Source organism: Miscanthus floridulus, chromosome 10 (genome assembly GCF_019320115.1).
Source record: "Miscanthus floridulus cultivar M001 chromosome 10, ASM1932011v1, whole genome shotgun sequence".
NCBI lineage: Eukaryota > Viridiplantae > Streptophyta > Magnoliopsida > Poales > Poaceae > Miscanthus > Miscanthus floridulus.
In genome coordinates this window covers 52,121,442-52,133,457 of record NC_089589.1, presented here as the reverse complement: position 1 = coordinate 52,133,457, position 12,016 = coordinate 52,121,442, and the positions used below count along the sequence as shown (strand labels likewise).

Here is a 12,016-nt window from a genome sequence, read left to right as displayed (position 1 = left end):
AATCCCGTGTATAAGAAGATCATATTTTCTTTATAGGTACACGCTGCAGTCACTTGTGTCTTCTTTTCACCAAACGTGTAAAAGTAATAAAACAAGCCGGAGTTTCAGAATTCCTGGCAATTCGCGCCTTGTTTATTTGGGTTGGTTTGGCTTATAAGACATGGTTGAAAATACTATTAACTGTTTGGGGTGAGAAAAAAGTATTGTTCATTGGCTTATAACTCTGTCTCCAACACGTGGCACCTGATCACTATCTCCCACCAACACACGACCCCCCTCCCCCACTCTCACCACCCTCCGTCTCCCTGGTTGCGGTGCGCGCGGGTGCAGCTCCACGAGACGACGCCGTTATTACCCAACCGTCTCCCCCGCCTCCACCTTCCCTCCCCCACGCGCGGGAGACGCAAACACACACATCTCTCTCTGCACAGCACCTGCTCTGTAGTCTGTACAGGGACCGACCGACCGATCGACTTCGTTCTTGGCTGGCCAGGCCATGCATCGTCGTCGGCCGGAGTTCAGCTTCCCGGCGGGCTCGTCTCCGGCGCGCGGGGGGCTGCCGCCGCTGCCGCCGGCGAACCCGACGGCGGCGCCGCGGTACGGGGACGAGGAGGAGGCGCGGTGGCTGCAGGCCTCGCCGGAGACGAACTACAGCTCCGGCGGGTCGGGGTCGGGGTCGGGGACGGGCACGCCGTCGCCGCAGCTGTGGGCGCAGTCGCAGTCGCACCAGCTCCACCGGCAGTACCCGGCGTCGGCGGGCAGCTCGCCGTCGCGGGCGCAGGCCATCGCGGGGTACCGCCGCGAGATGCTCGACCTCGTGCGGGGCCTCCCGGAGTCCGCATACGAGCTCTCGCTCCGCGACATCGTCGAGCACCACCACCCGTCCCCGCCCCGCGATCCTCCCTCTCCTCCTCATCCTCCGCCGGCTAGCACCGCCGGGTGGCGGCGCCCCACGAGCCTCGCTGTCCCCGTCGTCTCCGCGGCTTCGCAGGAGAAGAAGGACGAGCCCGCCATCACGGCCACAGCGGACGCCGAGGACGGCGGCGGGTCCAGGGGCAAGAAGAAGCAGGGGAGGAAGCAGAGGACGACGATGCGGAAGCAGCGGAGCCGGAACATGGAGCGGAGCGTCAGCCTCGACACCGGCCTGCTCATCAAGCTCTTCCTCCCGCTCTCCATCGGCCGCAAGAAGAAGAAGGTCTCACCCAAGCCCGACGACGGCAAAAAGAAGAAGAGTGAGAAGAAGAAGCAGGGGACGAAGAAGAAGGAGGCGGAGGTGGTGGCGGTGGCGACCGCGGCGGCCCCGGCGGCGCAGCCGCAGGAGGAGGAGTGGTGGACCAAGAGCGAGTTCAGCGAGGCCGGGAGCAGCAGCCGGACCAGCAGCAGCAACAGCAACAGCAGCGCCGCCAGCGTCAGGAATGTCAATGGCGGTGCCAATCCCAGAGCGCCGGCCAGGAGTTGGAGCAGGTAACTAACTTCTTTCCCCTTTCCCTTCTTAATTGCTTCAAGTTTTAGTTTAGCAGTATATCAGGTGGTTTGGCAGATTTTTGTTGTTCATTTCTTTAGAAATTCATCATTTATATTTTTATTCAAATGAAAATTATACAAATTTGTTTCGGTGGTTCATAGATTCTTTGGTTGGGGAATTGCTGTGCAAATTAAGGTTGATGGATATTTTTGTCTTCTAGTTCGGATTATCTCTTCATAAACCTGTTAAAGGGTACTAGAAATTAGCGAGAGTATAAAAATGCCATTTAAAAAATTGTAGTTCAGGAAGGAACCAGCATATTTCAATCTCCGTATTGTTCAACTTTCCTTGAAAAACAGAAAACGGAGGAAATTTTGGTTTTGGCATTAAAGATAGAGATAAAGATAAAGGAACAACTTTTTTCAACAGATGCAAGAGAAGAAAAAAATCTGCTCTAGAAGAAGCAAAAAACATTTTCCAACAGATGGAGGAGACAAGCAGCTGTTCTAGACTTCTAGTAGTCTTCTAGAACGTGTATTTGTAGGTTAGTTTTTTTTAAAAAAACAAATAACACAATTTTGGAAAATGCCAGCTACTGAAGTCAGAGGTACACACTGAACCACCTATAAGGTTCCAAGGATGGAGATGGTAGTAATAGACTGGATCAAAGCACAGCCATCTATTTTGTCACTGAATACGTCTGGTGTGAAAAAAACCTGCACGGTTTAGGCTGCTAAGCATGCCACGATTCCCTGTGAAGTCAGCAAGCATGGAACGGAGAAAAAAACCGATCAACACGGCAGATCCAGTCGTCGCTTGAAGTCAGTTCTTGTTGCATCACAATCCAGCTTTGCTGTCAATTCCTGCTGCTCAAGTTTCTTCTTTCTTGGTATGAACTCCAAAAGGGGGCACGAGCACGACTTCACGAAGCTTTCTGTGGTCGTCTTCTCCTCTAGTCCCAGAAATTCTTGGTTTTACTAGAAGATTCCAGAACTGGGCGTTAATTTTTGAAGTCGTGGCATTGCCTGATAAAAGTTTTTTTCTGAACACACTCAAACACGGCAGCTAAGCGTAGCGCTGTAGCAACAGATCTGAGCCATCATCATATCATGAAAAATCGCGATTACTTAGCTAGTCAGATGATCTTATTCCTGAAATAAGATGATCAGATAATCACCTGCAACGGTAGTGAAGTTGTTTAATATGAAACAGCATCTTTGTAGCATCATTTGAGCAAGTGTCCGTTAGATCAATTCATCTCTTTTGGGACCTATCTGTTCATGTAGCCTACTTTGGCCCCTTTCTGTCACGCCAAAGCACAAGGCTGACTGATTGCCACCTGATGAAGCCCAATCATTGCAGCAATGCTTTATGTCTCATTCTGCTATTGCTAATACCATCATTACATTGCCACTAAGAACTACTAGAGCATACCTAATTCAGTTCAGGTCTTGCTAGTCTAACCATCACTAATCTAATTAGCATTTCTTTGTTTGGCGCAGAAAGCGGACTGGGTGCTATGCTTTCTTCAGGGCAAACAAGGGCAAAAATGGAGTAAACCAAGACTAGAATGATGACAAGGCCACCATCACCATGAAAAGGGGAAATGCTTCTCCGGTGAAATGTTCATGGAAACCATCAGCACTGTCACACAGCACAAGAAGCTCAACAAATCTCCATACCTAAATTGATGCTATGCAGTGCCTGATTTTTGTACACAAATATATAGTGGCATCTCTGCATTGTCGTCCTTTTCTTTCTATTTGGCATGTGATCTTCATGGTATAAACAAAAGGACATGTAATGTGTAGCTTACAATAGTTTGACTGGTTCACACTTCATAGAGAATATTAAGGACAGGACACTGGAGGCAGTGACGCCAATGAATACTTGCAAAATCTTCTGTATTTTCTTGACTCGGTCACATTCTCTCCCGTACTATCTTCTATTTGTACATATCCTACATCTTTCCGTTACTGAGAACCTTCAGGGCTAATGTACAATCTTTGTCAGTTGTTGTTAATAGAAAACAGAGGTTGTGGACGATGATGACACATCAGCGCATCAATTTGTTTTTAGTGTTGTTCAATCTTGACGATGATGATGTACAATCTTGACGAACCATTCACTTTCTTTGAACTAGTGTCCTCCAAATGATCAACGAGAAGATCCATGAGATCTACAAATATCTTTGTTTTTCAGGTCCTTTTTGGATCCTATGAGCCAAATCATATAGTATGTATAGTGCTTGCTTCGGATGATACCTACCCTAACAATATAGGACAAAATAAAGGCGACATTCTAGACCTGATCATTTCTTGAAATGGAATGGAGCGGGAAGAACAGATCAGCAAAGCGGCTGATGATGCTTTGCAGGCGAGACTGCCTGGTGGAGCCCAGGAATCCGGCATTTTTGTTACTAACTATTCTCCAGATGATTAAGCAAAAGAAGTTACCATGTCTGCTTGCCCAACATCTCGGAGTGAATGGATGTTGAACAGAGGATCTGGTATAAATTCCATGATCCAGCAATTGCTTTTCAGAAAGCTAAACAACACTGAGAAATTTTCCAGAAATCGACGAATGCAACGTACTAGGTTTCTCCTACTCTTGACGAAGAACTCCATTCCTCATCTTCCGGCAAGAAGATTAAGTTGAATATAGGCTTAGAGTTTAAAATGGCTAGAGGCAGTACCTCACCATAAATTTGAAGATGGAACAGGCTTAAATAGCCAAAGTTTTTACAATGGCTATAGGCAGTACCACCATTCAAATTTATGGTGAGATCCATCCCTGTTGCTGAAAAGGTTCTCACTGCAAAATTCTTGCGATACATGGACAAAAGTGCTCCTTCATCTTGTTGCCATGCCAATTTGTATTGACGAAGTGGTTTAGCCAGAACCACCCAAACCGATGATAGAAACTATACAGCCATGCATAGATTGGTGAATAAACTATTCAGCCAATGCAGAAACTTAACAGTAAATGTAAACTACATTAGTTCCCAGGGGATGCAGGCGGGTTTAGGTAAGCGTATCATCAGAAATAGAAAAAGGATCTACTTGTATGAGAAATATGTAACAATAATCATCAGCAGCTAGTTCTCAGTGGAAGAATAATTTTAACCACTTAAATCTAAACATATCATCTGTAATCTGTTCAAATGGAAATTATGGAACTGAAAACACTTTAAAATGGCGAAAAAAACATAAATGATTTTGGAACCCAAAACAATAAATTCATCACCTGTAATATGTCCAAATGGAAATTTTGGAACCCAAAACACTTTAAAATGGCAAAAAAAAGAAGAAGAAGAAGTATGATAGACATCTATGATTTGTAGCACCTTGATACGGGCCACCAAACTCTGCTGTCACAGTATGTGGATCTACATACAAAAACATAGTTGAATGGTTTCCAGTAGCAGAGGTGAATGGTACTCACAAACAGAGTTTTTTTTCTGAGTAACCGAAACAGCAAACAACCATTCCAGCTCTTGCTAGCACTGGATAGCCTCCATTCCTTATTGATCGGATGCTAGGATCATCTTGTCTTCAAAATGTCTGATTAGCTCGAGGGTGGGATGGTTGGGATGGACCTCTGCAGCGTGCCTCAGCGCAGCCTCTGCTTCCTCCACCTCCACCACAGAGGCACCCTGACAGCCAATTCTGACAGTGACTTTCTTAAGTGCGGTGAGGTATTCCAGACCAATACTGCTGCAGTAACCGTTGCAATATTTCATGGTCTGGACGAAGAAAAAGAATTCAAGAAATTCAAGGCATGGCATAATGGACGGTGCTACGCTGCCTTCGCCATCCTTTTTAGTACCAAAGGGCATAGCATCTTCACCATTCCACATATGAAACGAAATGCTGGAGTCCTCATTTCGCAGGAACTGGACCATTGAAGAAAGCATCGAACAGGACCTCAGCTTCTTGAAATACCCACCTTCGGCAATGTTACTGATTGTCACCGTGGAGCTTGTTGGAAGTAGGAGATCATGGAGCTCTGGCATTGTACCAATGACTTTGAGGTCCTGCTCATTCATGTCAACCACATGCACACACAATTTTGATAGGTTGGGAAGACAGGAGGGATTAATCCACGACAGCAGACTTGAGAAGACAATGCATCCTAGCAGCAGACATCTGAGATGCCGAGGGAGGACAAAGCCTTCTGCCTCCCAGCTCACTTTACTCATCCAGGGCGAAGCATCCACAGTGTCATCAATACCTGGAAGTATAATTTCTAGTTGTAGATACTGGATCTTCCTCAGATTGCATAGTGACTTCACCAAATCTCTCTCCATGTCCTCATCCAACACAGCAATGCCAGCACGGAGGACCTGCAGTCCTGTTAGGCTGCCCAGTTCCTTCACAAACCGTCTTGCAGACCTGTCGTTGGCACCACGGTATATCCGTAAGTCCTCCAGGGACGTAAGCATCCCTATCCAATTTGGTGTTCTCGTCTTCCAGTCAGCATGTAGGCACATTAATTGTGGAAGCAACCGGAGGCTTGATGGCAGTTCTTCTATCCCCGTTCCATTCAACAGCAGTGTCTGCAAAAACCTCAAATGTCCTATTTCTTTCGGGAGCACACGGATGTTTGTCTCTATTAGTCCAAGGTACCTTAAGTGAACTAAATTCCCAAGATGCTCAAGTTGGTAACCTTCCTTAAACTCGCAATACTCAATAGCTAGCACACGTAATACTCGAAAGCTCAAAAGTGGGATCATCTTGCCAATAGCACAATAACAGGTAACAAATGACCTCAGTTGTGGCATGCCCGTATTTCTAGCTTGAGGGTTATGTTCCACAGTTCTATTTTGGTGGGACAGCCTGCGTACGCTGCTTTGCGGTAATGTTTCTTCTCTATCTAATCCATCTAATATACAGAGGAAGTTCTCTTCATGTGACAATGAACGAATGAGATCAAGCACCATATCATGAACTCGACAACCTTGTACGATGCCTTCTTGTTCTTCTAATTCCACAGCCTGGATCATGCTTCTATTTATGAGCTCATTGAAATATTGCTCTCCAAGCTCAAATAACCCAATTCCTTTTTCCTTACGAACAAAACCTTCTGCTATCCATTTCCATATCAAAGGATCTTTACTGATAACCGAATCATCTGGAAACATACTTAGATATAGTAAGCATGTCTTCAGATGAGAAGGCAAATCATAGTAGCTAAAAGACAATATTCTCATTGTACTCTCAATGTGATGGTTATCTTTATGGCTACTAAAGGCAATAGAGTTGTGCACTTCAGGCCATTCCTCAATTGGTTTACCCACCAACAAATTAGCCATTGTGATGATAGCTAATGGTACACCACCACATCTTTTTAATACCTTATCAGACACTTTATCTGGTAAGTTACCAAGACAATCAGCTTCAATTCCAAATATTCTTGAATAGAGCAACTTTCTAGATTCATCATCTGAAAGCGGGTTTATATTATAAACTTCACCGGCTTCCGTGGCAACTCTGAATTTACGAGTAGTTATAACTATTCTACTTCCACAATTGTTCTCAATCAGAGCCAGCTTGATTGTTTCCCAAGATTGTGTCTCCCATATGTCATCAATAACAATGAAGTACCTATGCATGACAATGCAAAGAGCCCTGATTTAGTAAAACTATGTTGAACACTGAAGCAATTAGCGGATCGTTAAGTCATAAAATTGTTATTATCAATTATAAACATATAGAGATAGTATATTTTCTGATGGAGTTTTCCAAACTGAGCAGAAGAGGAGTGATTTATACTTCATAATGCCATCAGGAAAACAACATTTGCTCATGTCTGCCTTTAGTTTAAAATTTAATTGTTTTTGTAGTGTACTACAACTTAATTGTGTTATCGACTAATCTACACTCAGAATGTTTATGGTCTTTTTCCATTGTACTGCAATGGTGGTTTTATGTTGCTGGTGAACTTCATCTACATATCATGTGATCTGTGACCCACATTTTTTTTATTTTTCCTTTCCCTCCACTTCCTGACATCAGCAATAAAGGAATATCTACATGAGTGCAATGTACATAGCAGCATGTGGACCTTTAATTATATTTGAAATAATGGATCATTTCGTTACAAAGTATAGTTACTTGAATTAATCAATCCACTCTTTTATGCTTATCTTAATTAGCCAAATATTAATTCTGATATATATGTGGGTAGTGTTATGACTGTTTGAGCTTTGGACAGATGGGCCTATATGATGTACATATGTGAGCATTAGGTACTGTTTACTAGAAATTATATGAAGAGCCTATCCAAATGCTGATTCGATTCAACAAAACATCATAATGTTTTAATATGCTAGAGAAAATGCATCACTTGAGTTTAATTGACTCAAAATTTCTAGAATTTTCAGAAAGAAACAAATCAACCTACATTTTTTTCTCAAAAGAAGAATATCAAAGATGCACGATTGTAGAGGATATCACACAAAGTAACATAATGAAGATAATTGCATTGAGACCTACAACATAACAAGATTTATGCAGTAATTGTACAATTATTGGAATAGAAAAAAAGCACTAAAAACATAAAACCATTGGGTGGGGTGATTTGCACCTTTTGTTCTTGAGAAATCCTCGAAGCTCATCAATGAGTTGCCTTTCATCTAGTATCATCATATTGAAACATGTTGTGTAGTGTTGTTTGTCAAGATCAATGAGAATGTCCTTGAAAACTTTCTTAATGTCAGGATTCCGGCCAACAGGAACAAAGGCCCCGCAGCCAAAACCTATTTTAAGTTTCTCATACACTGCTTTGGCCAGAGTGGTCTTGCCCAATCCACCAGGTCCAAGAATAGAGACTTTCTTCACCTTGTCCATCATGTATGCCCCATCATCACATTGGGGTGACAGCATAGATATGAGGTCATCACTTGCCTTGTTGATGCCAACAAGCTTTGTCACGTCATTATACAGAGCTGACAGGCGAGGATCAACAATCGTTACAGTAGACTTAGCAATAATATCACCAACCATGTACCTGCCACGCCGGTCAGCAACCTCCTGAAGCTGCTTCTTGATATCTTTGATGGCGGTGGCGATTTTATGGCGTGCCTTGGTTTTGTTGAACAGTTTGGCCATCTTCTCCAGGAGGCATTTGAACCTGTCCATGGTAGCAGGCTCATGGCGCTCCACGCAAACCAGGAAGGTGTCAATGATGTCTTCCATGTCATATGACACCTTCCTTACTTCACGGGCCCATGCCTTGACCTGCTCATCGAGCTGGTCCGGCATTAGCTGGGCCACCTTGTGGAGGACAATACTCATGCTCTCGAGCTCTATCTGTAGACACACCACTCGCTTCCTCACACCCTTCTGCAGCTTGTATTCCTCTTTAAGCAGCTCCCCCAGCTTGGGAACGAGGTTATTAATTGCACCAGTCACAAGATCCATGTTTAAATGTTTGCCCGTGCTAGCACTCAGGATAAACTATTATATTTGTTCACAATCTGCTATGATGTGGATACAAGCAATTGTGCTGACTTGGTGCTCATGATGCAGAGCTACAGAAGGGTAGGTGAAGCTTAGCCAGATGGTCTGTTTTTCTGATACACTTTGATATAGCTGGAAAACCATGTGGCTTTTGGTAGCTTAAAGTGCAGTACTTCCTGTCATCTATACTTGCTTAACAATAAGTGGTTTGACATATTTTCTCTAGGATATCAGCGAGTGACGAACAGAGAAGCCGAACAACTCCTGGATGATCCAGTCAAAGCACAAATGGAAAATGAATGACTGATGATACTTGCCTGCCACATAAAAAATATAATATGCTGCAATTAGCTTTTCAGTGGATGGTGGAAAAGTGTGCTTTCTGATAAATTGTGCAAAGAATAGCTAAAGCTAACTAGTTCGTTGATATACTACATACATAGATGTAGTTTTGTGAAATTTGCTCGAAATACTTCCATATATGAATCAGAAAATTATTCAGTAGAAATTCCACATGCCAGATTAGTTTTAGTCAGGAACAAGTTTGAATTTTAGATCTCAGAACACACACAAAGAAAGACCGTTGCCAACCAATTCCTACTGAGAATTCTACTCGTAAATAAGAAATCTGTAAAATGTCAGTTGAAAAGAGCATTGCTTATATAGTTATATGTTTTATGCCACCCTACCATAGTAATACTCCTCCAATGTCCCACTTTCTTTCTCCCATACTGATTCCTGCATGTTCCTGCATCTGCACCTAGAGAAATAGCACCTCCTTATATTATTGTGTGACACATTATTTCGCTGCAGTGATGGCAATTGAAAATAGCAGGACAGCAGGTTCTGTGACTTCCACTGCCTGCATGTTGATGTGTTGCCATTAAACACTAATGATCCACACCAATTTGCACTCTGAAGAAGCTAAGAGTGTCACAAGAAGACTTACAAGCAACCTCAACCAAAAGCTTGAGAAGTCTAAATTTAGGTCGGTCTCCAGCAAGAACATCAGGAACAGTGTGGTGAAGGCTTCTGCCTGTCGTGCACCACACAGGAAAACTTCTCGATCCTGAAAATCGTGTTTGCCATAGAATAGGACTGCCACATTAAAAATTAACTAAACTATTTGAGAAAAAAGTAAGTAAATTGAATGCAATCAGAATTTCACTAGCCCTGTAAACAGTGAACAACATAGCAATCTTGTGACAAGTGATGGAGCAGATGAGCCCAGATGGCCACTTTCAGAAGGTGTTAACCTTTAAAAAATGCTTCATAAGACATTAAAAGTCTTGAAATGGCTGTAGAAGGTTTCTTAAGGATGCTAAATATGTTTCCAAAAGGCTAGAGCAGCAGCAGCTGCAGTATGACACTTATGCTGATTAACAGTTCAAACTTTGAGCTGTATGTGTGGCCCTCACTAGAAGAGTCAGAACAAAGCAGCGTGTGGTTACTGAAGAAGCAAGCAGGAACAGATGAAGTCATCTGCTTTCATAGTTTCATCTATTACTTACAAACTTACAAAGTCTGCTGGTAGGAGTTCAGAGCAAGTACCTTGAATCCCAGCTTGGATCAGCTTCTCTGCTACTACTACTCCATGTTCCCAAAGTCAGCTTCTTGGATTCAGGATGCAAAGCTGCAGAAGGCAGGCGCTAGCTGCAGCTTAGATAGATTGCAGAGAGACTGCTGGTGCTTTTGCTAGTAGCTCCAGTGCAGTTCTTCCCTGTCATGTATACTTGCTGAACACCACCAAATGTAATGACCGATGCGGATACTTCTATTCTATAGATTATTATAATAATAAAAAGAAAGACATATATGATGAAGGAGACTTGGAGGGTGCAGTCAAGACAGTGGACATGGACAAAGAAGGCGCAACGAAACTTCGTTCAAGGAAAAATCAAAATGTTGACATGAGAAGGAGCTAAAACGTGGTCCCACACTCCCACTCCCACATGTTAAAAGGCAGACCAGATCCACTTGGCACTGTGAAAACGCGTGGGACAGGTATGCACCTTAGCTCTTCGTATTGCTGGCGGGAATAGATTGACGACTGCAATGATTAGGTCAATATATGAAGAAAAAAAAAGAAACAAAAACAGAGGAAACAACTTGCCTCCGTGCCCTTGTTACCCTTAGGATGATAGGCATCCGTTCCAGAGGCCACGGCAGCGGCAGGAGAGCAAGCGTCCAGGTCAAAGCCACCTCGTCCGGTGTCAGGATGGACAGTGCGTGCTGGAGCAGCGCGCCATGGGGTGATGATGCCGACGCCATCTTCAACCTCCGAAGCAATTTGTGCGCGCTTGTCGGGGTTGGCATTCCATCGAGCAGGAGGCGGCCGCATGCGCAGTGCGCTGATTGCGTATGAGAAGAATGACAAGCCAACATACACCGGAGAGGAAAAAGAAGGGAGACAGAAAGCTTTCGACGCTCAGCCTCAGATTACGGCATTTGTCGGTACCCTCAGCACTTGCGCTCACCAGTGGCCAGTGGCCACCGCCCACCGACGAGCACCACCGGAGTACCGGACTGCCTGAGAAAGTGAGGCCAAGGCCGCCAGGGCAGTCCGCCTCGTTTGCGAAAAAAAAAGAGCTAGCGAGACTTGTCTCAGTTAAATGGGCCTTAGAATATGACAATGTTTGAAATAGTTTAGGCCCACATTCTAATTTTGGCCGGACAACATGATCTTTTTTGCTTATCATTCCTTCTCTATTTGTATTTGTTTTCGGACTCTTTTGTATTTTGTATTAAGAGTTAAATGCACCATAGGCCCCTGAACTTGTAAGCGTGTGTCACATAGGTCCCTGAACTTGAAAAATGCATTTCTGGCCCCCTAAACTTGTTAAGTGGTACACATAGGCCCCTGAACTTTGAAAATGCATTTATGGCCCCCTAAACTTGTCAAGTGGTACACCACAGGCCCCCTGAACAGTAACTTTTGCTATTTTTCTAAAACTTTTTTAGAAATCCATTTGCAATGCTCCGTATACACAGTCATATATATATATGGTACAGAGTAGCAGGGCATCCATCAGGCGATATGATGCAGCAGGGTGAGACAGGAATGCAGTAGCCAGTAGGTTTGGCATTG

General features: G+C 43.9%; 2 protein-coding genes across 3 annotated transcripts; one reads left to right on the top strand and one right to left on the bottom strand.

The window, feature by feature from the left end:
* Positions 1-314: 314 nt before the first annotated feature.
* LOC136490229 (uncharacterized) lies at positions 315-3,519 on the top strand. The gene is made up of 2 exons (XM_066486715.1): positions 315-1,464; positions 2,968-3,519. The coding sequence occupies exons 1-2, from the start codon at positions 497-499 to the stop codon at positions 3,032-3,034; spliced, it is 1,035 nt and encodes a 344-aa protein (XP_066342812.1). The 5' UTR covers positions 315-496; the 3' UTR covers positions 3,035-3,519.
* A 1,115-nt stretch (positions 3,520-4,634) lies between these two features.
* On the bottom strand, positions 4,635-11,482 carry LOC136486600 (disease resistance protein RGA5-like). Of its 2 annotated transcripts, none has more exons than XM_066483537.1 (5): positions 10,480-11,482; positions 9,878-9,997; positions 9,618-9,790; positions 8,054-9,245; positions 4,635-7,071 (listed from the first exon to the last, which is right to left on the bottom strand). In XM_066483537.1, the coding sequence occupies exons 4-5, from the start codon at positions 8,887-8,889 to the stop codon at positions 4,989-4,991; spliced, it is 2,919 nt and encodes a 972-aa protein (XP_066339634.1). In that variant the 5' UTR covers positions 8,890-9,245; positions 9,618-9,790; positions 9,878-9,997; positions 10,480-11,482; the 3' UTR covers positions 4,635-4,988. The 2 variants fall into 2 exon arrangements, with proteins under 2 accessions (XP_066339634.1, XP_066339635.1); XM_066483538.1 differs by having other exon boundaries at positions 9,618-9,688.
* Positions 11,483-12,016: the final 534 nt, after the last annotated feature.

What these genes read in the sequence shown, in the direction of transcription:
- LOC136490229 (XM_066486715.1), top strand. Translation starts at nt 497, where the DNA reads ATGCATCGTCGTCGGCCGGAGTTCAGCTTCCCGGCGGGCTCGTCTCCG. An exon ending in CCGGCCAGGAGTTGGAGCAG is followed by an intron (nt 1,465 to 2,967) that starts GTAACTAACTTC and finishes TGTTTGGCGCAG; the next exon opens with AAAGCGGACTGGGTGCTATG.
- LOC136486600 (XM_066483537.1), bottom strand. Translation starts at nt 8,889, where the DNA reads ATGGATCTTGTGACTGGTGCAATTAATAACCTCGTTCCCAAGCTGGGG. An exon ending in GGATTTCTCAAGAACAAAAG is followed by an intron (nt 7,072 to 8,053) that starts GTGCAAATCACC and finishes TGTCATGCATAG; the next exon opens with GTACTTCATTGTTATTGATG.